The sequence below is a fragment of the Anarrhichthys ocellatus genome, unplaced genomic scaffold (genome assembly GCF_004355925.1).
Source record: "Anarrhichthys ocellatus isolate YVR2014 unplaced genomic scaffold, GSC_Weel_1.0 scaffold95, whole genome shotgun sequence".
NCBI classification, from domain to species: domain Eukaryota; kingdom Metazoa; phylum Chordata; class Actinopteri; order Perciformes; family Anarhichadidae; genus Anarrhichthys; species Anarrhichthys ocellatus.
The window spans coordinates 987,237-1,014,264 of NW_022280125.1; the positions used below are offsets into that span (position 1 = coordinate 987,237).

At 43.7% G+C, this 27,028-nt stretch overlaps 1 protein-coding gene across 5 annotated transcripts in view; it reads left to right on the plus strand.

Moving 5' to 3' along the window:
* The first annotated feature begins 9,545 nt into the window (after nt 1–9,545).
* Nucleotides 9,546–27,028, plus strand: part of nrg1 (neuregulin 1) — a 34,208-nt gene continuing 16,725 nt past the window's right edge. For 3 of the 5 annotated variants that reach the window (XM_031875744.1, XM_031875745.1, XM_031875748.1), the window contains exons 1-2: nt 9,546–10,085; nt 16,887–16,945. In XM_031875744.1, coding sequence (XP_031731604.1) covers nt 10,057–10,085; nt 16,887–16,945 — 88 coding nt within the window. In that variant the 5' untranslated portion in view covers nt 9,546–10,056. Of the gene's footprint in view, nt 10,086–15,183; nt 15,252–16,886; nt 16,946–27,028 lie in introns of those variants that run through there. The other 2 variants (XM_031875746.1, XM_031875747.1) reach the window with 1 other exon arrangement.

The following is a 27,028-nucleotide window of genomic DNA, read 5'->3' on the forward strand; positions in this document are numbered from 1 at the left end:
TAGTCAAACAACTTCCTTTCTTCCTAAAAGTACCCCGATTACCTCGACACACTTTAAGGATCCACAGGTTAATCCACATAGCACGTTTCATATAACACGGTCGGAAAACTGTGCGGCTCCATTCTGCTCCAGATATTACTAACAACCGTAACTAACTGTCGCAAAATGTCCTGAAAGTAACGGAAGTCTGTCACTTACGTGTCTTTCTTACCATAACAAACGATAACAACATCCTTGTAACATTCAAAGTAGAAACAGATGTGATTAAAGTTAAACATGTAAATACAAGTAAATATTTAACAGCACATTGAATTTGGCTCTTACATACACCATATAAAAACAAACACACATTCATCAGCTAGTGACACCACAGATCTGAGAGAGGTTAGTGCCCTACGACAAGGCCCAGGAGGTTGCTATGCCCCGTGTAGAGTGCGCCTTGACTCCCACTGGGGATGGTGTGCCCAACTCTTGTATGATTGCTGAATAGTTTCTACCACCCACTGAGACAGCTTAGAGTTGGCTGGCCCCAGAACTTGGACTTAAAGCAGCCAGCCTTAACCTGAGCGGCCTTGATAGCTGCCGCCATGCTCCTAAGGGTCGAAGGTGATTTAACAGCCTCAAGTAGTCCCTGCAGGTACTGGAGCACCTCCAGAGCCGGACAAGCCAGTGCGTTAACTCCGTTAGCCCTGCACCATGATACAAAGAGTTGTCAGCGATACAAAATATGCCGCTCTTGTTGGTGCTAGAGCACTCTGCATGATCTGAACTAGTGACAGTGCGAGCCCCATACTTAACAGACTGGCCCTCTCAGGGGCCAGGCCCAGAGTTTGAGCCCATGTGGAAAGGAATGAAACAGGTTCCCCTGTGCCTGACTCAGAAGGTCTCGGAGACCAGGATGTTCCCATGTGCTCCCGTCCAAGAGAGGTGTCACCCCCGAGAACCATGTCATGCAAGACCAGTTCATCTCCACCACACAGCCCCGCCTCCTCCTCCAACTCAGGAGACTGATGCTACATCCACATTACTCCGTTTCTATTTGGAAGCAGATTTTTCAAATAGAAACGATCTCCGTCCACACGGGCGTTTCAGCATCATTTTCGAATTGATCTGCATCCACATGGCAACCTTCGAAGAAGGACAGCACGTGACCATTAACGTACACTGGGCATGCACGTGACGGTGTAAACAGAAAGTGGATTGGTTGCTTAGTTTAAAAAAAATACAGAGTAATAAAGTAGTCTTTAATAATGAAATGTTGTATTTGATACTTAAGATCTTCCTCTAAAATATTCCTCTATAAACTCAAACAGACACAGTTCGTGGAAAGTTTTAGAAGTTTTATTTTTCAGACTTAGTTACAGCACTGCGGGTCTTTCTCTATCTCTCTCTCTCACATCAAATTTACGTTAAAATCAACACTTACACGTAAACATTTACTAGATTATGGTCCATAAATGTGGTCAACACACGTCTCTCACTTGTTTCCTCCGTGTTGTTGTTGTCTGTTCTCACTCGTAGCTCTGAATAGCATTTACTGCTAACTGTGGCTTCAGAGGCTGCTCCATTGGGCTGATGTTGCCGCTGGTCACGCCGCTCGCTAATCGCTCCAATAACAGCTGCTTCCTCCACAGAAATGCAGACTTTTACTGCACAACAGCTGCTAGTACAGACAACAAAGCAAGCAACGCTTGAAATTAGTTATCCATGTTGAAATGAATCACTGGTAGCACAGTTTGTTTTCTTCCGGGTACGGGTCACGTGATAGTGAGTGTGACGAATCAGGGAAGGAGACGTCATGGCTGCTAAGAACCAATCCAGTAGCGAACACGGGTGCGGGCGTAATTATTTCTAAACACATCAGTTTCCGACCGTCCACACTCAAACGCAACCCCCGAGTTTTCAAACACCTCCAACCTCGGGGGTGTTTTCAAACTCCTCTGCTTAGGGGGTGTATCCCTCCCCATGGAGAAGAACAGTGGGCAGTGATAATTTTCTCTGGACGCCAACAGGTCGGCCACTGACTGAAGTGCCATGCATCATAATTAATAGAGCATCCATCATTCTGTAGTTCTTGCTTGAGCAACTATTCTTCCCAAGGACTAACTTCGATGGGGACTCTAAGGCTGTCAAACCCTGATCCATCAGAGGCCCACAGCCTATCCTCTCTAGACTGTCAACCAATGCCAACCATTTACAGAGCCCAAACCAGCGATCAACACCTGATTGTGCCTGAAACAGGACCACCTCTTCAAAGTCCGAAAGAAGAGGCACTGAGAAACGCGCAGGCCAACCCCCATCCTCATCATCAAAGTGGGAGGCAGGCCCCTGATCAACCCAACGGAGACGTGACTGCTGCTCACTCTCCTCCAAGACTCCTGGTGCCCCATAGGTAACACTTCATCCTCTTCTGAGCGCTCAAGGCTGAGAACATTGATCTCCTTGTCTGTCTCAGAGGAGGGGCAGCCTCTACCCCCTACCTGACCCCCACACGACTCTATGGCAAGGGGCCACGAGCCCGAAACCTACTAGTTGATGCACAAGGCTCCTGTCATACAAATCTCTCACCCACCTTGAGCTTACTGCAATAGTGTTGGATGAGGGGCCACCATTGTGGGCCACACTGTGTACTACTGGAGCCTCAGTTCGAGGACTGAGGTCCTTGAGCAGCAGTGGGCGGCCCGCTACCAATCAAATGGTAATGGGCCTCTCTTTGTCTTGCTGACATACAAAAAAGCTCATGCATAACAAAAGGGTATCTCTAGCTGTCAGTGCATGCTCCACTCCCAAGCAGAGCTCACAGTATTCAAGACCATCCTCCACCGGTATTGTCCCACTGCAGCCCATGCAGGGAGGCCCTTCCTGGCTTGCCATATGTCACCACTCACACGCTGTGCCTTATTGTTTGTAGCATTAGCAGCTAACTACTTTTGCTACATTGTTTGAAAACACACACCAATAGGGCTGCAACTGACGAGCATTGTCATTGTTGATTAATCTGTTGATTATAAGTTGTTTGATCTTTAAAACTGTCAGAAAATGTTGAGAAATGTCAATCAGTGTTTCCAAAAGTCCAAGAGGACGTCCTCAAACTCAAAGATTTTCGGCCCCAGTTGGAATATGAGGTCATGGTGTGTCCTTGGGCTCAGACAAAATGTGCCCTTTACAAAAACTGTAAAACTATGAAGTAAATGTGTCAACCATCAGCATCACAAGCACGGTAGTGGTCCTTGCTGTCAAGATAACTGCAGTAAATGACAATATCTGACAGGAAACACCTGCCGCTGACACAGCAGCAGGGCCAACACATAATTCTCACCGACTAGGTCAGCTTCGACAGTTGACAAATTGTTTGTTGCGGGCTATTCCTGGGCGCGTTAGTGGTCTTGCAATACCCCTCTCAATACCTCCTACTTCTCTTTTGCCTTCATAAACAAAGAAAGGAAAACAAGAGTTACGAATGTGTGTAATGTAATGTTCTATAAATTGTGGATGAACGCCAGATGGCGGACTTTAGCACTCGATATCTTCATCTTGCATATGTGCAGGTTGAGTCATTATACCACCAAAGTCACCGGTGATCATGTGATGACGTAGGGTGCACGACCTAGTACAAAACCCTCATGTCATCACGTAATCTGTTCCCACAGAAGCTTCTGGAGAATATTCCAAGTGACAAGTGACAACTCTGGCGGTCATCTAGAATTCATAGAACCGTAGTTACCTTTACAACTCTCGTGCCATTTCATTCTTCCTGACCACCAGATGGCAGTGTTTTAGCACCGGATGACATTTACCAGCAAGGTCATGAGAAAGGCTTACCTCACGAAGGCAGGGAAGCTGTTGACAGGACTGCTGCTGACATAGCATGAGGTGCAGCCACATTGACACGGTAATAGTGAGCGAAGGTACATAAAGACTCCCAGGTTGTTGAAGCACAGATGTCTTGCAATGAGACCCCTTTCAAGGCTTCCCAGGATGTGGACACAGTCCGAGTAGAGTGTTTTAAACGGTTCACCCCTCTTACAACCCCCAGAGCAAACAAAAAGTTTGTCAGTCTTACGTTAATTGTCAGTGGCCTTCACATATGTCTTGAGTCCCCGCACCAGGCAAAATAGCTCTGATGGCTCCTCTGCCCTCTCAGATGAAGCTGGTGGACTGAATGCTGCCAACTGATGGCTTGGTTTACATGTGAGGGAGGTACTCTCTTTGGCAGGAAGGATGGATCAGTAGGAGTGTAACCCCTGAATCATCTAGGTAGCAACGCACGCATATTTGGCTCACTGACAGGGCGTGGAGTTTCCCCACTCGCTTTGCTGATGTGATAGCAAGCAGAAATGCTGTCTTAGCAGACAACCATCTCTATTATTTTTGTCCTCACAGTTGAAACTGGGACAAACACAAATACCCAGACACAAATTTAAGTCGCATGATGGCACTACAGTGACTCTTGATGGTCTAAGCCTCTGTGCGCCCTTTAAGAACTAACCAGATAGTGTGACCCCACTGTCTCGCACATGCCCAGCTGAAATCGCAGCTACGTATACTTTCAAGGTCCATTCAAATCTAACGCCATCCAACAATGACTTCAGGAAACGCAAGACTGGGTCCTGGCTTCCAATGGCCAAACACACAGCATTGTGTGCACACACAGTCCCTCTAGCTGAGAGAGGTCTGGTTTTCTTGGGAGGTGCCATGGCTCTCCACTGAGCAGTTTCAGAAGCACTGGAAACCATGGCCAGTGAGAGGCCAGTTTGGAGCTATTAGCAGTAGTTTGTGGCCCTTGTTGGACTCAGTCCAGCGTCACCCGAATGAGTGGAATTGGAGGGAAGGCATATATAGGGCAGGCTGGCAAAGAATGAGCTAAGGCATCCTGCCCCAGAGGAGTGGTCCTCTCCATTAGGGAGTAATAGAGGGGACAATTTGTTGATGTCTCTTAGGCAAAGACATCCACCTCCGATCTGCCATGCTGGCTCCAAATCAATCCAACTACATCTGGATGGAGTCTCCAATCTACTTTTGGCGGCCCTTGGCAGGACAGCAGATCTGCTGCAATGTTCTGTGCCCCTGGGAGATGAATGGCTTCAGGAAGTGGGGAAATGCCCACGTAAGTAGCTGTTGTGACACGTGCAGACCCTGCCTGGAAATGGTACCTCCCTGATGATTGATATGATATACTATCGAGGTGCTGTCTGTCCGGATGCGAACATGCCAGCCGTTCAGTCCTGGGAGAAAACGTCACAGTGCCAGATATATTATTATATATTATATATACTGCACCCCAGCCCAATAGAGAGGCGTTTGTCTCCACAACTTTTCGGCAGGAAGGGATTGCCCCTAAGATATACCAAGGGGGTTTTCTCCTCCAAGGCTTCAATGTCCGGCATCAAAATACAAACTCCCTGAAGTTCCTTCCCCGGTGCCAATTGCAATCCTGGTAAAGCCTGTTGACCCAGATTTGAAGGGGACGTAAAGAAAGAAGACACAGAGGGACAACCATGGACGCAGCTGTCAGCATGCCCAGCACTGGAAGTGAATGGAGGATGCAATGACACCCCTCAGACAGAAAGGACTGCGCTAGCCAGATCTGGCGGCATGCCACTGTCACCGTTGACATCAACCATTCAAGCTCTCTAGATATTAAAGCAAAAGCCTGCAGGGATGCATCACTAACAGTCTGGGCAGGGGAGTCCACACAAGATGGTGAGAAAAAGAATTATAGATACAATAGTGTGATGGGAGAACAATTTAATATAGGGCTTAGAAAGAGGGACTGAAAAGGCAGAGGGCTGTGGCTGCAGGGAGCTGGTCCCTTATTATCAGGCTGGAGATGGAGACTGCCAACCTTGGAACCAAAGCATCAACCTTCCCTACTTTTTTTGATGGATGAGGTGAGACTGACCTGAGCTTCATTGATGTGGTTAGGTCTGCAATCACACTAGCAGGCGACAGCCCAGTATCGCCACCTATATCTGCAAGTCTAGCCATTCTTACTGACAGTGGCATAAAACTACAGTTCATTCAAGGGTCGTCGGATACGTCTGCCCTGAGGTGTTCATTTCCCAGACAGGCAGGTTCATGACCATGTACATGTCATGAAGTGGGTCAATCCCAAAAGGCGCTGGGCTACTGTGAGGATTTATGTCTAATTCTGCTGTATTTCCCTCAGTAGTGTCCTCCTACGAGTCCCGCCCTCTGCCCTGCCTCTCTCCATGGGCACAGCTGTGCCTCATCTCCTGTGATCATCTCCAGCTGACATAAATACTCCTGTCACTCTCATTCCAGTTGTCAGTCCGTCCGTTTACCAACCTGCTATTCCGAGCCGTGAGTTGTCCGTTTGTTCACTCTGTGAGATTCCACCACTAACTATCCATTTTTGTTTTCAACTTACCTGCCGTCCACTGTCGAGCCTCGGGTTTTCACCTGCACGAAGAAGTCTTCCAGTTTGTTTTTCGGAGATCAACTGTGAAGTCTTGGCAATCCTGTGTCGAGCCCCGGGTATCACAGTTGATCCAGCCTGCCTGGCAGCCGCGGACGCGGACTAGCCACTTTCCGGCTTGGACCCGTGCGGAGCGCGTGGAGACGCCTCCTATTGACTTTAACCATTTCCTGTTTTTTCCCCTGACTGAGAGAAATAAATGATCTTGGTTTGAAATAGAACTCTGCTGTCCTGAGTCTGCATTAGGGTCCATGAATACACCACATCATAACAGCTACTCACCTGTCCAGCAGTAGTTCAGCACGAACCATAATGACGAGATTACCACTGTCCGTCCCCCAAAAAACCCAGATAAATAAGCTTGAAAAATATTACAGCTTGCTGCAGCCTCTGGTTGGGGAAAAAACCAAGCACCAACCCTCAGGTTACGAAGCTACAGGAGATGAGCCAAATTGACCAGCTATCAGTATCCTCAATTGCGAGGCGATAGAAGAAACAGATTACATGATGATGTGAGGGTTTTGTACTGGGTCATTGCAATGTCACAGGGGACTTTGTTGATATAATGACTCAACCTGCACATATGCAAGATGGAGATATTGGTAGCTAAAGCACTGCCATCTGACGGTCAGGAAGAATGAAATAGAACCAGCTATTCCGAGAATGGCCTATAACAACGGTTAGCGGATGTACGCCAATTTCCCTCTCTAAACTACTTATTCTCAAGTGTCAAAAATGATCCAAAACAAATGAATGCATTACATTTTTTAAGTGAAGCTGACACACCAAACTATTCACTATTCACATCTTTATTTATTTATTGGAGCTCCAGCATGTATTGAAATGCTGTCATAAAGAGTTCATGTTTAATAAAGTCTGGAATGGAACTACTCAGCTGCACAATCTTTTTTCTTATATCATTCATTGTATTATTAGTTACCTGCTGGTTGCAATGCTAAAATGTGCTGTGTAACACTAATATAATACCTTTATATGAAGGCAATATCATACTCACTGTACCTAGTCACCTCCTTGAGGCTTACTTCACTTTTTTTTTGAGGAATAGATTTTCACTAATCACGTGGTTTATCTGAAATGCACTCATGAAAGTGATTCATTGTAGAATGAAAAGAGGGGCACAAGCATAGACTGTTTATAAGAAGTGGATGTAGTCATTGTTATGTTACCCATTGGTTTGTGGACTGCCGTTTTGAAGCCTTGAGTTCCTTGATTTGGCCGTTGCCATCTTGGATTACGGCCGTCGCCTTCTTGGCTTTTTGCAAACAGTCATCATTTAATTTCCATTTATGCCTCTTGGCATGTAGGGCAGCAACAAAAGTCTTCCACTCCTGTCTGTCCTGGGCGAGTTGCTGGATGGTGCCCCATGAGTGGTTTAGGCTCTGCATCTCCTTCTCCACAGTTCTTCTCCATGTGGTTCTTGGTCGGCCTCTTTTTCTTTTCCCTTCTGGTGTCCAATGTAAGGCTGTTCTTGTAATATCAGCAGGATCTTTTCTCAACACATGTCCTATCCATCCCCATCTTCTTCTCATTAGGATGGTCTCCATGCATTCTTGTTGGCATTTGTCATACAGTTCTTTATTTGAAATGGTGTTTGGCCAGAAAACGTGAAGTATTCGTTTTAAACTCTTGGTGTGGAAGGTTGATAGTCTCTTGAGGTCTTCTTGTGTCATTCTCCAGCATTCAGAACTATACAATAGGGTGGATAAAACACAGGTCTGATACAATTTAAGTTTGGTCTTGATGGTGTACTGCTGTGACCTCCATATGTTATTCAGTACTTTGAAAGCCTTCCTTGCCTTATTAAGACGATTATTGATGTCTTTATCTGTGCCCCCATCGTGTCTGACAGTGTTGCCCGAATATGTGAACTCGTCAGTTTTAGGGAGATCTTCTCCGTTAACCTGAATTGGTGAGGGATTGGGAATGTTCAGAGTCATCACTTCTGTTTTCTTTTTGCTGATCTTCAGGCCAATCTTCTGACCAAAATCACTGAGGCGGGATGTTTTTTCCTGCATGTGTCGATGAGTATGTGAAAGAAGAGAGAGATCATCTGCATAGTCTAGATCTTCAAGTGATGAAAATAGTTTGCAAACAGTGAACGAAAGTTAACATATTTGGAATGCAGAGGAGTGACGTAGAGACGCCGTACAAAGCTCTGGTAACGGCAGCAACCTGTCAATCACAGTAAGCCTGCTCTAAAGCATACCCTGCTTTATGGTCCATTAGACTCTAAATAGACCAGAATTTACGAATATCATGTTGTATTGAAGAAGACTTGAAACTAGCGATTGAGACCATAAACTCATTTTGACCATGTTTACTGACTTCTATACAATCAGACTTCTTTTTGCATCCAGAGCAGTCACCCCCTGATGACTAGTAGAGAGATTGCAAGTTTTAAGACACTTCCGCATTGGCTTCACTCGTCAGAACAGGAGGTTGCCGCCTGTAATATTGCCCTTGATCTGTGATAGTTATTTATCAGGAAATAGGTTAAATACAAGGGAAATATATAAAACTCTGTTGCCTCACCTCATGACATGAGTGTCAGCTGTTGCTGATATCACCAACATGACAGATCTCAGTGCGCTGACTGTCTATTCCCCAGTCTACTGCAGGCTAGGTGAACTGGAAACTCTAAATTGCCTGTTGAATAATTTCTCTAAATGAGAGTTTTGGCTTAAAAAACATTGATACACTTATCTGAGTTGCCCACTGTGTGCTCAAAGAAATGCTCTTAATGAGCAGCAACAAGTGGTGTGTCCAGCGCTTTGCAGACTTTCCTACTAGTATCACCTCTCAGGCTACTTAATAGTAAAACCTGCAAACCCTACTAAGGGCTGGAAAAAGTAGCCTACTCCCAACTGCATTTTTGGTGTAATATTTTCCCAAAAAGCTATTGGTCAATGATGGGACAGTAGAGCATAGTGCCGTTTATAGTAAAGATGGAATGTTATATATAATGTATATATATATATATATATATATATATATATATATATATACGCATATGTGTGCGTCATATTTTATATAATAATATATATTTATATATATACTATATATATATATATATATATGCTGACTTCACTAATCATCATCATCACTTATTCATCACATAGCCTGCTTCTTCGTGGAGGATGGCAGCTGTAGTTAGGCTGGATTCACAACAGTTAGAGTTGGACTCCCATAACAGTAAAAAGTTTCAAAATGCTTACCTAGTTCTGCAGCATGCTCCAAATACTATTTTCACCAAAGTATTGCTGAATGGCTTTCATTTCACATGTGTTCTTGGATGTAATCTTGAAAAAGAAATGAACAAAGCCCATGCTGATGACAAATGTGAGTGTTTGGAACATACTGAATATATGAATGTAGAATGTAGTGACATAGTGTTTTTCAATGTTTCTATGGGCATTTTGATTTTTTCATTTGGAGTCATACTGAGTCTCGTTTTCTTGCTGCACTAATTGCGGGTATCTTCTGCAGCTGCCACCAGCACCACCACTACAGCCAAGACCTCCAGTCATGTGACACGTTGCAGTGACAGCCAGAGGAACTACTGTGTTAATGGAGGGGAGTGCTTCACCCTTGAAATCATGCCAGGCACCACAAAGTTTCTTTGCAGGTATGACAGTAGGTTATAATACTGACTTTCATTCATCCGACTGAATATGCTATTAAGCAGTTACTGTGATTTATGATATCCCCTACATGCTGAGTAATGCCAACGTAATGTAATCTTTATTCCATGCTTAAAACAAAGTAATTCATTATAGGTCTATAACTTCTGTGTAGTGATCAGGGATTTTGTGATTGTTATATGTCATCAGATAAGACTTTAATCAGTGGCTAGGACAGAGACATTATCCAAACAGTCCAAACATATATTGTTAGAATCGTAAGCTGAAGTAGACACTCAATAGAAAGGTGCCCTCAGTGTGCAGATCTCCACCAGCCGTGTCTGCATCGACTGCTGCTGTATTGTGTGATTGAATGCATACAACCCACAATTGTCTATCTCTGCGTCTGGACACCAATGGCCTTTGTAGAATACAATTCATTCTCACAAACTCACAAACTTAAAACAAGCAGCAATGTTTGCAGGCAATCGGTTTAAAGCCATCCTTTAAGACATGCCATACAATCTTGCCAAAAAACAAACTTAAAACGTATCAACGTATTTACACGGTGTGTTCTATGTACAGTGGTGATGTACTCAGCAGTGTGGACTGTTAGTTCTGGTAGCTGCCAACTGCCAAACACACCGTGTAAAACAACAAAAGGGAGAAAACTGTTTTCCCCACTGTAGTAGTGGCTGGAAGTCAGCTGTGTCATCACTAGAGGCCCCTACTGGCTGAGGGATGGTTAAGAGTAGTGAGTGAGGAGTCAGCAGGCAGTATAAAAGGTAAAAAAATGTATTTGTATAGCCTAAAATCACAAATTTGCCTTAGCGGTCTTTACAATCTGTACAGCATTCAACATCCTCAGTCCTTGGGACACTTGCATCGGAAAAAAAGAAAAACTCCCCCCCCAAAAAATTGAATGTGAAAAAAGAGGAAGAAGAATCTTTTGGACTAAGAGGAGGTTAGCCAATTTAGTATAATCTATAATATGAAATAGACTGGGTGCCGTTTAATCATATTTTACAAACCTCACTTTGCATAACATTACTTTTCATTACGGCGGTGAAACACCCTTAGCTAAAAGTCACAGTGGAGAGAGAAAAAGACAGACAGTACTCATTATGCAGAATAATATATATATTGTTGCTGTATTTTATTGATGCATCAATCTGTTCATCACTTTAATTTTGTAGCTGGTAAAGGTAAAACACTTTATAGTTACTTCGTATACTGCTTGGTAGTTTACTCTATAAAAATACATTATTTATTAGTTGATAATATTTTGTTTTAATAATCTGAGTCTGTAAATTAACTAAATCGATCAGATGAATGTTGTACAGTAAAAAATACAATATTTCCCTCTGTGATGTAGTAGAGTAGAACTATAATGTAGCAGAACACAGAAAATCCAAAATTAAGTACATCAATATTATACTTTTCAATGCATTTAATGTGTGGTTGTGCTAAATAAAGAAGATGCCAGTGATGCCCACTAGTTAGTTTCACTTTCACCCCTATATAGTCTACAGGTGTTATCCTGCACCCAGGATAGCATTAGCATTCTGCTGATCACCACAAACTAAAATTCAACTGATCCAATTCAAATTGTTATTACGACAGAAATATATATGTCTTTCGTTTACGCAGTGGAACATATAGGCGTAGGTTGAAAATCCTGTGTTTGTTTTACTCACCCACCCTATGAGTATTTGTTTGGTCAATATTCTACGTCATCTCACTCCCGAAGCCTTTTCTCTAAGCATGACGTGCATGGGTTTACATAGTTACTTGTTGTTACTTGAAAGCCCAGTGCATCTCATACAAACCATAGGAGTGCCTTGTTCGATAACCCCATGCTCGACCATGGTGTTTGTTATGGCCAATCCATGACTAGCACAGACATCCAATAACAAGAGGGAGCTGAACCGGAAGGGAAACCTCTCGATTTACCAGTCCATCTCCGTTAGAGTTTGTACCCATACTTGTATCCATGGTCTAATTTTTTGGGTACTGACCCATCATGGATACAAGTGGAGCTTCCCTCGTTGGGTGGCAGGGCTCAGCCTTAGAGAAGGGTGAGGAGCTGAGACATCCGGAGGGCACTTGGAGTCAAGCCGCTGCTCTTTTGTGTCGAAAGGGGCCAGATTAGGTGATTCACGCATCTGATCAAGATGCCTCTTTGACGCCCTTTAGAGTGTTTCTGGGCCATCCAACTGGTAAGAGGCCCCGGGGTAGACCCAGAACCTAGATATGGAGGGATTACATATCTCCTTTTGCCTGGGAATCCCTTGAGGTTCCCCAAGAAGAGTTGAAAAGCCTCGCTGTTGAGAGAGACATCCGTAATACCCTCCTAATCCTGCTGCCCTTGCGACCCAGTATCGCATAAGTGGAAGAAGATTGATGGATGGATGGATGGGTGGATGAATGGATGAATGGATGGTTTCAGATCAGGCAAGCCATTCGCCCCAATCACTCTTCTGAAGGTTTCGCCATCATTGTCCAAGTGGGCGCTCAAGTCCACAAGTAGAACCATAAAGTCCCCAGACGGTATCCTTTTCCAGACACCACCTAGAGACTCCAGGAAGACCAGGTACTAAGCTGCTTTTGGTGTATAAGCACAAACAACAGTCAGAGACTGTCTCTCAGTGACTTGCAGTCGCATGGAGGCGACCTTCTCATTCCCTGGGGTGTGCCGCTCAGCTTGGGGCTCACGAGTATCCCCACACCTTACCTGGAACTTTCAAACTGGGCAACTCCAGAAAACGCAACTCCAGCCCCTTTGCAGGAGTTTGGTTCCAGTACCAATGCTATACGTAGAGGTGAGCCCAAATATATCTATATCTCCAACTCCCACACCAGCTCCAATTCCTTTCCCGCCAGAGAGGTGACATGCTTAGTTCTCCACTGTTGCCTGCCACCCAATACACCCAACACAAGAAGCGTTAGGCCCACAGGGCAGTTGCTCCATGTTGTCTTTTGGGGCTATGCCTGGCATAGCTCCATGGTTGAAGGCCTGGCCACCAGATGCTCGCTGGCGAGCCCCTTTCCCAGGTGCTGGAGTTTCACTTTTCTTTGCCAGGTGCTGCAGCTTTTTTGTCGATTTATATGGGGTCTGTGAATTGCTCTTAGTCTGGCCCCTCCCCTGGGACCATTTTGACTAGGAAGACTCTACCAGGAGCTATTGACCCAAACAATACAGTTCCCAGGGTCACAGGGACACGCAAACCCCTCCACCACATTCAGGTGGCGATTCTTGGAGAGAGTGAACTCCAATTAATCAGCATCATTCAGGCCATGATGTCTGAAAGTTGTCAAGTATGCTGAACAACTACACTTATGTATCATTGACCATGATTAATGACTTGGCTTTTCACCTACAAATGCTTTAAAATTATAATATTGACTGCTGAGCATTTTTATTCCTTGGGGGATCAGGTTTAGGAGTGATTACCTGACCCTTGCGGAGGCATTTTGATAGAACTGACTTCACCAATACTGAATCTCACTTTGAAAATACTAGACAGTGACCTGCATGAAAGTCCTGAATTAGCTGTTGAAGTGAGAGAACTTTCCTAACATACAGTATACTTGATTGCAGAAGTTTATGTGCAGTTTTATGCCTATAAAATCATAAAATCAAAAAACTTTCAGTAAATAGGCTAGCCATAATAATTATATGGTAAATAGAATACAAATTTTATATTCAGTTTGTCATAGTTATGTATTTTAATTGATTACTGTACTGTATTTAAACTCCAAATTCATTGAGAGGATTTTCAAACAAGTGTTTTTTTACCCAGTGGAGAAAGGCTGAGTGTGATTTTAGTATTTTGGTTTGTACCTCAAAAAGATTGCTCATACGTAACACTTAAGAACACATGTGTTTGCGCAAGTGGTTCTTGCATCAGGCCCATTGACTCCAGTGAGTCAAAGAAATGTCAAGAGCATCAAGCTCCATGCATGAATTTGAGAGAAAGTTTCATTGGGTTCATAGGACAGCGGTGGATTTCAGAGAATGGAGGTTGTGGTGATGGGATTCTCCATTACCATAGACGGCAGTCCTACACAGGGAATGGGTGCCATTGTATGGTCGAGAGCCCATCTCTATGCTTGATACAAGCTTCTGTTTTGCATGGCTCTCAAAATACACATGTGTCGGTGGGCTTTCCCAAGAGGATTGTCTTCCTTTACTCCTCAGCTCTTCTGAAAGCAAAAAGATATTTGTATGACAGCATCTATCTGCACTGTGCTCTGTAACACAAGTCTGACAAAATTTCCTAAATTAAACTAATTTAAAAAGGTAATACCAAATAGGAGCATGGGTATTACAAGTGTTTGCCACTGCAATCTTTGAGGACTGCTGAGGTGTAGATGAAGACAAACCTCTTGCGAATGTCCACTGACACATAGGTGAGAGCCTAAATTAGTAAGCATGCAAAACATGGAGAGGGTCTTTGGGTCATGATTCCCAGTGTAAGAATACTCTGTGATAATGGAGAATCATAGCACACACCTTCCCTTCTCCTAAAAAGATCCAACTCTGTCTTATGGGGTCAAATCAGTCTCAGTATAAATGAATGCACACAGAAGGATTCCCAAATGTATTTTGTGGTTCATATATAAATAACTCCACAAAATATTTTAATGCAAACAAAAAAATTATTAGAAATACAAACGAAATCCACATATATAATAACATGCTCAAACATATTTCTGATGCACACACAAATATTTATTTTTAAATAAATGTAATAGAAATCAAATAGTTTATTTTAGGATTTGTGTATTTTACTTTGACGAGCGCTTTTACATCACTCCGCGAGCAAAATTCTGTCTCGCACCAGCAGAATTCACTCTCGCGTGAGTAAAAGTCGCTCGCGAAGCTTAAACCTGCCTTGAGACGGAATTTTGCTTGCGGAGTGATGTAAAATACGTGCGCGGCTGTTTGATTTTCACGCGCTCATGGATCTCATTTGCGCTCTCGGATTTTGACAGTGATTTGCCTTCATACGACTGGTTGTCTTTGTGTTTGTGCACGTGTTCTCATGTCTTGTATGTTGTATGTCAGTACTTTTTATCTTTTTCCTTTCCATCAACCAGGTGCTTGGCTGGATTCACTGGGCACCGATGTGAACAAGCTGTGCTTAAGAAAGTCTCAGACCCAAAACGTATGTGATCACAGCTGTAATCAATCCCACATGTCATTGCTGGTGTTTCACCCGTCATGTTTTCTCCAAGAATTGGTGGAGAAATCCATGTTTCCCTTATATTCAGGGATACAAATCTGATGATAAGCTAGGCATTATACCTGCTGTAATTCTGTTTCTGTGAGCTCAAGGGAAGCCCTCTAAACGGGTCTAAAGTCTCAAGCACACTCTCCTGTGGAGTAGTGCACTAAAATGTGCATGTACTTCACATCTCATCACACCCTATCCATGCTGTCTATGGTTGAAGTAGCCTGTCTTGTCTGAAGGTATGACAAACTATCTACTGCTCTCCCCATTCAGCCCTCATCCCCCTAGAGAACACTCTCATAACAGGTATTCCCTGCATCCCCGGGTTTTTTCAATGGTCCAGTACTAGACTGACCAACGTGTGGTTGGTAAAGCAGTGATGATTTTGATGTTTCAAGTCCAAACTCAGTTGTTAAAAAACATCTTACAAACCAATCGGTTCTCACTCCTAAATTGTCAAATACTACTTTGGTAATTTCCCTGTGGCATCGGAGATTGATGTATGGAGGCCCTCTCTAGCGACTCCATGCATCGCACTGGGCATTGAACTTACTCCAATGTTAAGCTTCTTGTGGCATTAGTGGACTGTAAGAGCATGTGACGTAGTATTAAGTGAGTGAGAGTCTGCTTTGGGTTGACGGGAGTGGTAGTGGATGGGTCAAACAAACACAGGACTTACATCCAGGAGACTGGTGTTTGTGTCAAGTGTGAAACTGAAAGTAAATATTGACATTTTGTCCCCTGTGTCGTTAAACATGTGAGTCGTTAGTGTCATTAGTCACGTGAGTAGCTAGTCAAATGAGTCGTCAGTCACTCGGTGACGTGAGCTGCCAGTGAGTCAAATTAACGTCAACCAGACTCGTTTCCTAAACATAACTAACTGGTTGTTTTGCCTAAACCTAACTTCCTGTGAAGACGGTAGCCTATTTTGAAACGACACTATGCATATAATGAGCGTATATTGGCATGCCTTCCTGGAATGTTGAAAACTAATGCTAGAGGGGTACCTAGTGCGTTGATCTCTGATGCCAAGGGGCACTGACCAAGTGACGCTATTTGACGAGTTGGGAGTGAGAATGTGTTGTACATACAGGAGACCCAGGGGATCACTGGCTGGGCTGCTGGCACATCATGACTAAGAGATTGCCATCCTGTATGACTGCCATGCATCTTGGTCTACTTTGCTATTTGGATGGGGTCATGACACCTTTTATATTGGTTTATATTACAGGCAAGACTAGACTTGTCATGAGTGGCTGCATTAGTACATGCAAATTTCAGTCTACTGCTAAGACAGTATTTCAAACCTATAAAGAGTTTGATGGAGGGCGTGTGCAAAATAGAACTGTTCATCTATATGAGATAGATACCCTAAACTGAGGATTATAATCCAATGTACTTGTGTATGAAGGTCAGAGATGGTTGATAAACTCACAGACTATGGCTAGACATTTTGGTCTAGCTGGCCCTTCCTGCCAACACCAGTGATGACTGTCGTGGGTTTTGCACAGCTCTTGTATAAATTAACTCCTTCGCTCTTGTTGCTTGTTTCTTTTGTTTCCTGCTCAGGTGTCCAAATGAATTTACTGGGGATCGCTGCCAAAACTATGTAATGGCCAGCTTTTACAGTATGTATATTTCCTATTATATCTGTTCTTGGATTGGAGCATGCTCAATTAACAGTTCTTATGCTGTGTACCTGTTCTAGATATCTGTGATTTATGCAACCCAAAACATTTTGCATGTTAAAGTTTGTTTCTCTATATTATTTTTATGTTCAAGATGTGGTATTGTAGAAGTTGTATACATTTTATGTCCATTTCAAAATACAAGTAAACAAGCTTGTAAATTGTCTGTATGTTTAAATATATACCTGTAGTTATACAGTGGGTACGGAAAGTATTCAGACCCCTTTAAATTTTTCACTCTTTGTTTCATTGCAGCCATTTGCTAAAATCAAAAAAGTTCATTTTATTTCACATTAATGTACACTCAGCACCCCATCTTGACAGAAAAAAACAGAAATGTAGAAATTTTTGCAAATTTATTAAAAAAGAAAAACTGAAATATCACATGGTCATAAGTATTCAGACCCTTTGCTGTGACACTCATATTTAACTCACATGCTGTCCATTTCTTCTGATCCTCCTTGAGATGGTTCTACTCCTTCATTGGAGTCCAGCTGTGTTTAATTAAACTGATTGGACTTGATTAGGAAAGGCACACACCTGTCTATATAAGACCTTACAGCTCACAGTGCATGTCAGAGCAAATGAGAATCATGAGGTCGAAGGAACTGCCCAAGGAGCTCAGAGACAGAATTGTGGCAAGGCACAGATCTGGCCAAGGTTACAAAAGAATTTCTGCAGCACTCAAGGTTCCTACGAGCACAGTGGCCTCCATAATCCTTAAATGGAAGAAGTTTGGGACGACCAGAACTCTTCCTAGACCTGGCCGTCCAGCCAAACTGAGCAATCGTGGAAGAAGAGCCTTGGTGAGAGAGGTAAAGAAGAACCCAAAGATCACTGTGGCTGAGCTCCAGAGATGCAGTAGGGAGATGGGAGAAAGTTCCACAAAGTCAACTATCACTGCAGCCCTCCACCAGTCGGGGCTTTATGACAGAGTGGCCCGACGGAAGCCTCTCCTCAGTGCAAGACATATGAAAGCCCGCATAGCCCGCACAGACTATGAGAAATAAGATGCTCTGGTCTGATGAGACCAAGATTGAACTTTTTGGCGTTAATTCTAAGCGGTATGTGTGGAGAAAACCAGGCACTGCTCATCACCTGCCCAATACAATCCCAACAGTGAAGCATGGTGGTGGCAGCATCATGCTATGGGGGTGTTTTTCAGCTGCAGGGACAGGACGACTGGTTGCAATTGAAGGAAAGATGAATGCGGCCGAGTACAGAGATATCCTGGAAGAAAACCTCTTCCAGAGTGCTCTAGACCTCAGACTGGGCCGAAGGTTCACCTTCCAACAAGACAATGACCCTAAGCACACAGCTAAAATAACAAAGGAGTGGCTTCGGAACAACTCTGTGACCATTCTTGACTGGCCCAGCCAGAGCCCTGACCTAAACCCAATTGAGCATCTCTGGAGAGACCTGAAAATGGCTGTCCACCAACGTTCACCATCCAACCTGACGGAACTGGAGGATCTGCAAGGAAGAATGGCAGAGGATCCCCAAATCCAGGTGTGAAAAGGTTGTTTCATCATTCCCAAGAAGACTCATGGCTGTACTCGCTCAAAAGGGTGCTTCTACTCAATACTGAGCAAAGGGTCTGAATACTTATGACCATGTGATATTTCAGTTTTTCTTTTTTAATAAATTTGCAAAAATTTCTACATTTCTGTTTTTTTCTGTCAAGATGGGGTGCTGAGTGTACATTAATGAGAAATAAAATGAACTTTTTGATTTTAGCAAATGGCTGCAATGAAACAAAGAGTCAAAAATTTAAAGGGGTCTGAATACTTTCCGTACCCACTGTATATACAAAATACCTGATTTCTTTCTATTGGAACACAATCAAACTTGCCTGGGTCCAGACCTTTGAACTTTACAGAGTTTGAGTATTCTGATTCGTCTGGCTAGTGACATCGAAACAGCGGTGTCCACTAATAAAAAGTAATCAACGAATAAGCACAATAGGGGGACTAACGATTAGCCAATCAGCACCAGGGGTGGGACTAAGGTCATAGTCAAGCTGTTGTGAAGTTGTTGGCAATCCGTTATTAAGCATTGTCAGCTGTGTGTAGTAATAATAACAACAATGGAGACCACTACAGATGACACTGACGCTGCTATCAAGGCTGTTCTAAAGCAATGAAGAGTACCAAGCAGCACTCTGCTTTGATGTCTGGAAACATTCATTATATACCTCCGTCATACTGCTACAAGATGACAGGTTGAGACTCTGGCACAGCTTTTTTTATCTGTGTTGTGTTTGTTTGCGTATCACAGTCCCTCTTCTTTACTCTTCTTAGGCCTTCCTCATTTGTGTCTGTAACCGTAACGATACTCCAGCTGCCCCATCTTTTCAATACATTGTGAATCTTCAACCCAAACAAGTAATCTTACTGAAATATTGAATGGAATTTGACTTAAGATTTGAGCTGGCTTACAGCTGGTTTGAATGTTTATGATCAGTTGGATTGAGCCACCACTTTTAGAGGTGGTGAAGTCAACATTTGTGTGGACAATAAAACACACAATAGTGAGGTTTATATCTTATCAAAAATGTTTTCTGTTAGATTCAGTTTGATAGGGCAGGTAGATTTTTTTTCTATTACGACTTTATTCTCGTACAGTGTTATTCTCTAAATATTACAACTATTCTCGACTTCCCAGGGAACATAGATATATGGGATATGTTTTGAATGTGAAGGAAGTGTTGAACCAGAAATCTTGCTGAAACACATATGCGCTATTAGAAACCAGAGGATTATAAATTAATTAATGTACCATTAAGGAAATAGGAGCCTCATGCACATTTAAAGAGGTTAAAGACACAAAAAGGAGGGAATAGTAAATTATTGGCTGTGTGTTGACTTGGCAGAGATAACATTAAATGAGAAAAGTTTATCTACAGGAAAATAAATATTTGAAAGAAATTAATGACAGAATGCCTGAGAGCCTTACTGCATTATGTTCCATCATATTTTTATATTTTCAATTTTCACCTGTCGCCTGAATTTACTGTTACCATAAATTGACGCAGAAAATGAAGTGTTTGACACTCAAATTTTGGCCCCCTGATCCTTGTTAAATATGTGTCCCCACCATTGTTGAAACCAACCCACACCCTTGCAACAATCAAACCAGTTTTCAGTTGGCATCAGTAGGTAAAATGTATTCTGATGAACAGGTGGGCGAGTAGGCTGAGCAGTGTTCCAACTATGTACAGTTTTTGAGTGATTGTCTCTTTTACATCAGTGATTATTTAATCATTATCCGCATTTTCTTTTTGTTAACTGGACCCCATTTATTTTATAGTGATTGTTTTTTACATAAATGAATAGATAGATATACACATGTGATGAATCAAACAAGGACAAATAGTGTCTTTGATACAAAATACTTGTAGAACTGCAGTGCCAGCTGCTTCAGACCTGCATTTCTGGATATTCAATTCCAGTCGACTGTGGCTCAGTGGTAGTCCGTGTCGATGTGTCCTTGGGCAACACACTTAACCTCAAATTGCTCCCATAGGCTGTGACTGCGGTCTATTAAGGGGTGTGAATGTTAGTTAAGAGTCCTGATGGGCAGGTGGGCCATTTGCATTAGCATCAGTGTATGAATAGGTGTGAATGGGTGAATGATGACATGTAGTGTAAAAGCTCTTGGAGTGGTCGGAAGACTAGAAAAGCCCTATACAAGTACAGTCCATTTACCATTCCAACCTATCAGTGAGAGATATAACAGTAGCAGTTTTGAACTGCAGGGTTAGACATGCCAATATGTGCCATTTTAATATATGTATAAAAACTGCTGCAATTTACAACACGTTGAGTGGTAAAAGAGGAAATGAGGTCAGTTTGTCTTGAACTGTTCAGTCAGCTGTAAGTCCCAGAAAACAATCAAGCACACTTACACAAATAATTGTTTTAATATCATTTAATTATTGTGATATCAAAAGCAACTTTAACTATAGATGACAAATCAAGCTCTGTATATTGTTAAAGTGTTTTTTCTAAATCATGTCCCTAGCAGTAAGTGACGAAACCAATTGATTTATTTACATTTTCTGAGAGTTTAGCTGCGGTTTTACTAAACCTGTGCTTATTTTGATAACTGTCTAACTGACCTCTGTCCAGAGCGCCAGATAGGGCTGTACAGAGTTCAAGTCAAGGGATAGATAGCTGGCTTTTAGGGGCTATAGGAGACCTGGCGATGATGAAACTGACATGGATGTGGTCGTGTTTGTCTTTAGTCTAAATGTATGCAACAGCACTAAAAATCACAAGCTCAGAAGCATCACAGAATAAATGCAGATGGGATTCTGAGGGGGCTGTGTCAGAACAGGGAGGCAGATGACAGTGGGGAAAGTGAATGTCACAGAGATTTTGCAGCTCCAATTCCCATGCTTGCCATTTCTCCTGTTTTGATGATGTTATCCAATCCTCTTTCCTGCTTCCAAAGATCCCGTACTAGAATCTTTGCACCTGTTGTGAAAGGGGTTATATAGCTCAGAGGATTATATTGGTTTGCCAGCACCTTGTATATATTTCACGTCAAGGCTGATAGTAAATGATCGATCTGTTCTTTTAATCCAGCATGTCTGTGAAGCAGTTCCATTGTAGGCCCAGTGTTAGCTGTTTGGGTCTCCATTTTTTGAGAGCCACAATTCACTGGTTTTGGAGTTTGCATCTAGTGGGAGATGGTTTATTAGAGCTGGATCATTACTAACCCGTTGTCTGATGAAGCAGAGGTCTCATTTTGCCAATGAGGGACTTGGCTCTATGAGAAGAAGTGAAACTTAAACATCAACATTTATCAACATAAAAAAAATGTTAGACTGATTAAAGGACCTCCTAAATTCCATCACGAAGATCTTGGACATGTTTGTGAATTGCACAGGTGGCTACATGTTGTTTCAAATGGCAAGACTTGCCATTCATCAATACTAGGCTTGTGGTTTTCTGATTATTGGGATTCCTGCACAAGCAGTCTGCCTATGTCCTGATGTAGGGAGCTCTTAGTAGCAGAGTAGCACAGTGCATAAGACCATCTATATCTACTCTAAGATGGGGATCATTGTGAAGAAGATTATGCAGAGCTACTTTCAGGGGAGCAAAATGTGAAGGTCTTGGTATTTTATAAGCAGAGGCTATGAACAGATCCATAACATTAGGGGTTTGAGAATGTGGGTAAACAGATTGTGACTACTGGGATGACACGGCTTGCACTGGAGGTAGATTACCTACCAGTGAAAGTTGGCTGTCCAGAACAAGGCATGGATGCTATACAATTAGGGGCTTGGACCGTGGTGCAGGTACATGGTGAATAGAAAGGGAAGAAGATGTGGTCCATGAATACTCTCTTCCTGTTCCCTGTTTGCTACCTTCAAATTTGACATTTTTATTAGGTTTCTAAGCCACATCTTATGCTACACTTTTACATCCTGATTGCTTATATCTAGATGTTTTAACAGAGTGAAAGATCTTAGTCATCACGCGCTCAGATTTTACGTCTCCCGGTCCAGTCAGCCCACCAAGGCTAGAGGTTAATTAAGCTTGTTTTCAGCTTTTAACTCTGGATGCTATAGCACTGTAAATTACTTTTACATAACCACAATATCTTATACACTGAACAAAATTATATTTCCCCAATTTTTTACGATGACGACATCATAAACTATAACAACAGACAGTCGAAACGTCATTCGAAAAGCTCAAGCTTTGTTCGAATGTGAAAATGACATTTGGAACAGTCCTTTCAACAGACTTCATTTCACTGAAAAGACACAATTTTATTGATGGTAAACACATCAAATTTAACAAATAATAGGCTACAGTAAACCACAACCACAATCTCATCCCTTGTAGCCTGGGGAGGAAATCCCCAACCTCATTGTTTTGTGAGTCGTTGAATTAGAAGAAACTTTGTAAAATTTGGTATTGGTAATGGTACCCTCATTTTTTAAACAATACCCAGCCCTAGACAAGAGTGATTGCAGAGTCATTCTTGGCCAGATTGTGCTGTAACGATTCTGTGTTAAACAGAGTACCGGAGAGGTATGTTCAAAAAATGATAACAACAGATAAACTAATAAAGATCACTAAAAGATTATTAAGCAAGAATGTCTTCAAGTCCAATGGCTCTTGACACCGAGCCAGAACGTTACAGGTGAGTGACGTTAATCTTAGCCTATTTTAACAGACATTTCAAAAAGGAAAAACTGGAATACAGTTACACACCTGACACAATGCCATTGATTTTTTAAATCTTAATAAAGAGTACTATGTTTGTGTTGGGAATTGTGCATGATCGTCATAGCATGCTAAATTTAGAGTGTTGACTGGTGAGTGTATCCTTATCTAACTGATTGTCTGTTGACTGTTTGGCATGGTGGTCAAAAAATGCAAGCGCACTGATGGAGGTGCATGCACTAAGCCACACCATTGCAGTAGACGTGCCTTATAAGTGGATACATAATGTATGATTGTATTCACTTCATTATAGGTACCTTATTACAGTCCAAACATTTGTTAAAAAAATAATAATTTGTATGAGAATACATACTTTCACCAGCATTTTAAAGGTACAGGAAACTCAAATTTTCAATTTTGTAATGAACTAGGTATTAAGCACTGAAAGAAATGCCATCAATTGTTTTTAACATTCTCATATGGTGCTGTTTTAATTCAAATTTCCTGGATCATTTCCTGGGATTTAAAACGGTTTGGTAGTGTTCATCACAAACCCCAAAAAGGTCCAGGATGTCTCCTTTAATGTGTGATTGACACTCATCAGTGCTGAGAGAATACCCATGCTTACTTCTCTGAAGTGTTGCCCAGTGAAAGATTATTAAATGTGGATTTTTCACCATAGCATTTTCAAAGTTACAGAGAAAAAGTAGTATTTGTGTGCAGAGGGAATTACAGTCAGAACTGGATGCAAAACAAACTGAGCTGACAATTTAGTGCAATCGGAGCCCTGTTGTTGGAATATGTTAAAGCCTGTCAAAGAGAGCGATTTGTTTCCAAACGAAACAGATATAAATTAGCTACCCGTACATTTTACTGTAGCTTTGAGCAGACTTGTCCAATAAAAGGCAAAAAAACATTTTCAGTTTTGGTTTAGGGAAAATATCATGGTTATGTTTAAAATAAGTATGTCACAGTTCAGCTCCACACCCTCCTCACTCTACTTGTCAGTCACTCCCTCCTCATCAGTCTAAACTCCCTTCACCTGTTCACTCACCTGCCTCTGATAAGTAATCAAGCCCCTATATAGACTCCTGCCTCCCAGACACATTTGCCAGATTGTTCTTCGGTTTTCCATGCCAGACTCTCCAGCACGCTCTCACAGACTGATCTCCTGTTACCGACCCTGCCTGCCCCTGTTCTACCCATCTTGCCTGACTCCCGGTAAACCCACCAGCCTTCTGATCTTGATCCTGTTTTACTCTGCCTGCTGTATCTGGAAACCCTGCCTGCCCCTGTTTTACCCGCCTTGCCTGACTCCCGGTAAACCCACTAGCCTTCTGATCCTGACCCAGGTTAAACTCTGTCTGCTGTTATCGAAGTTTGTAATAAAAGGTCAAAGATCCCTGGAATCCTGTGTGTTGCATTTGGGTCCATATACAACCCGTTACAGTACAATCTGGCAAGTCATGGACCCAGCACACACCCCTGCACCAGTGAGCCGTTTTGAGAGAATCAAGGGGGCTCTCCAGCAGCATGAGGCACTGATGACCAACATCGCCGCTGAGACACGTCAGTCAGCAGCAGCCCAGGAGCAGGCTATGGCTGCGTTAGCCGCTCAGGTCCAACAACTAACAGCAGCCCTGACCCAGCATGTAGACTTAGCTTCGCCTCCTGTCCTTCCGACGCCTGCTCCAGCACACGAGCCACGTGTGGGAACCCCAGAGCGCTATGCTGGAGAACCTGAGGGCTGCAACCCATTTGTCACCAACTGCTCCATCTTGTTTTCCCTGCAGCCCTACACGTTTGCCTCGGAGGAAGCTAAAGTAGCCTTCACCATTAACCACCTGACAGGCAGAGCACGACTCTGGGGTACCGCTGAATGGGAGAGGCGCACGCCAGCCTGCTCTTCATTCCTGGCTTTTTCTGCGGAGCTATGCAAGGTGTTCGGGGCGGTCTCCAATGGTCCTGATCCTACCGGGGGACTTATGGAACTGCGTCAGGGAGACCGGACAGTTGCTGACTATGCCATCGAGTTTCGCACGAGAGCACGCCTTAGCGACTGGAACTCGGCAGCACAGTGTGCCGCTTTTTTGGCTGGACTAGCTGTGTATATTAAAGATGAACTGATTTCTTTTGATTTACCTGCTAACCTGGAAGGCCTAGTGGAACTGACTTCCCGAGTGGACAGACGCATCCAGGCAAGGCGACAGGAGCGACGCAAGGGGGAGACAGATCGCCACCTTTCCACCCTGCCTCGAGGTCCTCCAGCAGCTACCGGTGTCATCCCAGGGCCTCAACCTGGGGGAGTTGAAACCATGCAGGTGGGGCGCTCGCGCTCCTCTGGAGTGAGACTGGTGCGCCCCACCTGCATGGCCACCGGGGAAATCTTTGCCTGTACTGTGGCCAGGCTGGTCACTTTATATCCCGGTGCCCAGCAAAAGGGCACGGCTCGCCAGTAGTAGGGGAGGTACTGGTGAGCCGAACCACAAGACTCTCTCCCAAACAAAGACCCCTTTGCCACGTTCAGCTTCTGCTCGCGAACGGATCCCAGACCCTCACTACGCTCATTGACTCTGGCGCTGATGACAGCATCATTGATGAGGACCTAGCCCTTCAGTTGGATATCAACCGGGTACCTCTGCTATGCCCTGTTCCTGCCAGCGCCCTGGATGGCCACCTACAGTGACTCACCAGACCATGCCAGTCCGTATGCTCCTGTCTGGTAACCACCATGAGGCTATCCGGTTTCTTATCCTGCGGTCACCCCAGCATCCATTAATCCTGGGGTACCCCTGGCTCCGCCGCCATAACCCCCACATAGACTGGTCCACAGGAGCCATCCTGGGGTGGAGCTCATCCTGTCACCTGATTTGCCTGAAACAAGCTGCTGCACCCCAGCAGTCAGTCTGTTCCAGCTCTGCTTTGGACCTGTCAGGGGTGCTTACTGAATATCGGGAGGTATTCAGTAAGGTCAGGGCCTCATCTCTGCCTCCACATCGCCCCTACGATTGCGCCATTGACCTGCAACCAGGCACCACTCCACCCAGGGGTTGCCTGTATTCCTTATCTGCACCTGAAAGAGAGACCATGGAGGCGTACATAAATTCCTCTCTAGCTGCTGGGATCATCCGTCCCTCTTCTTCACCTGCTGGTGCGGGGTTCTTCTTCGTGGGAAAGAAGGAGAAGTCACTGAGGCCTTGCATTGACTACAGGGGCCTCAACGACATTACCATTAAGAACCGCTACCCACTCCCTCATCTCTTCTGCCTTTGAGTTGCTGCGGGGGGGGCCACCATCTTCACCAAGCTAGACCTGCGTAACACATGTCATTTGGTCCGGATCCAAGAGGGTGACGAGTGGAAGACGGCTTTCAACACCCCCAATGGACATTATGAATACCTGGTCATGCCCTTCAGTCTCACCAATGCCCCAGCTGTCTTCCAGGCCCTGGTAAGTGATGTGCTGAGAGACATGTTAAACAAACAGGTGTTCGTCTACCTTGACGACATTCTGATTTTCTCTAGGTCCCGAGAGGAGCACATTCACCATGTCCAAGCAGTCCTTCAACGCCTCCTAAAGAATTCTCTGTTTGTTAAGGCAGAGAAGTGTGAGTTCCACGCCTCATCTGTCTCCTTCCTGGGGTACATCGTGGGACAGGGGATCATGCAGATGGATCCAGCCAAGGTGTCGGCAGTTACGTCCTGGCCCGTCCCTGACTCGCGTAAACATCTGCAATGATTCCTGGGGTTTGCTAACTTCTACCGGAGGTTCATCCGAGGCTATAGCACCGTGGCTGCCCCACTCACGGCCCTTACCTCATCCAAAGTGCTGTTCCAGT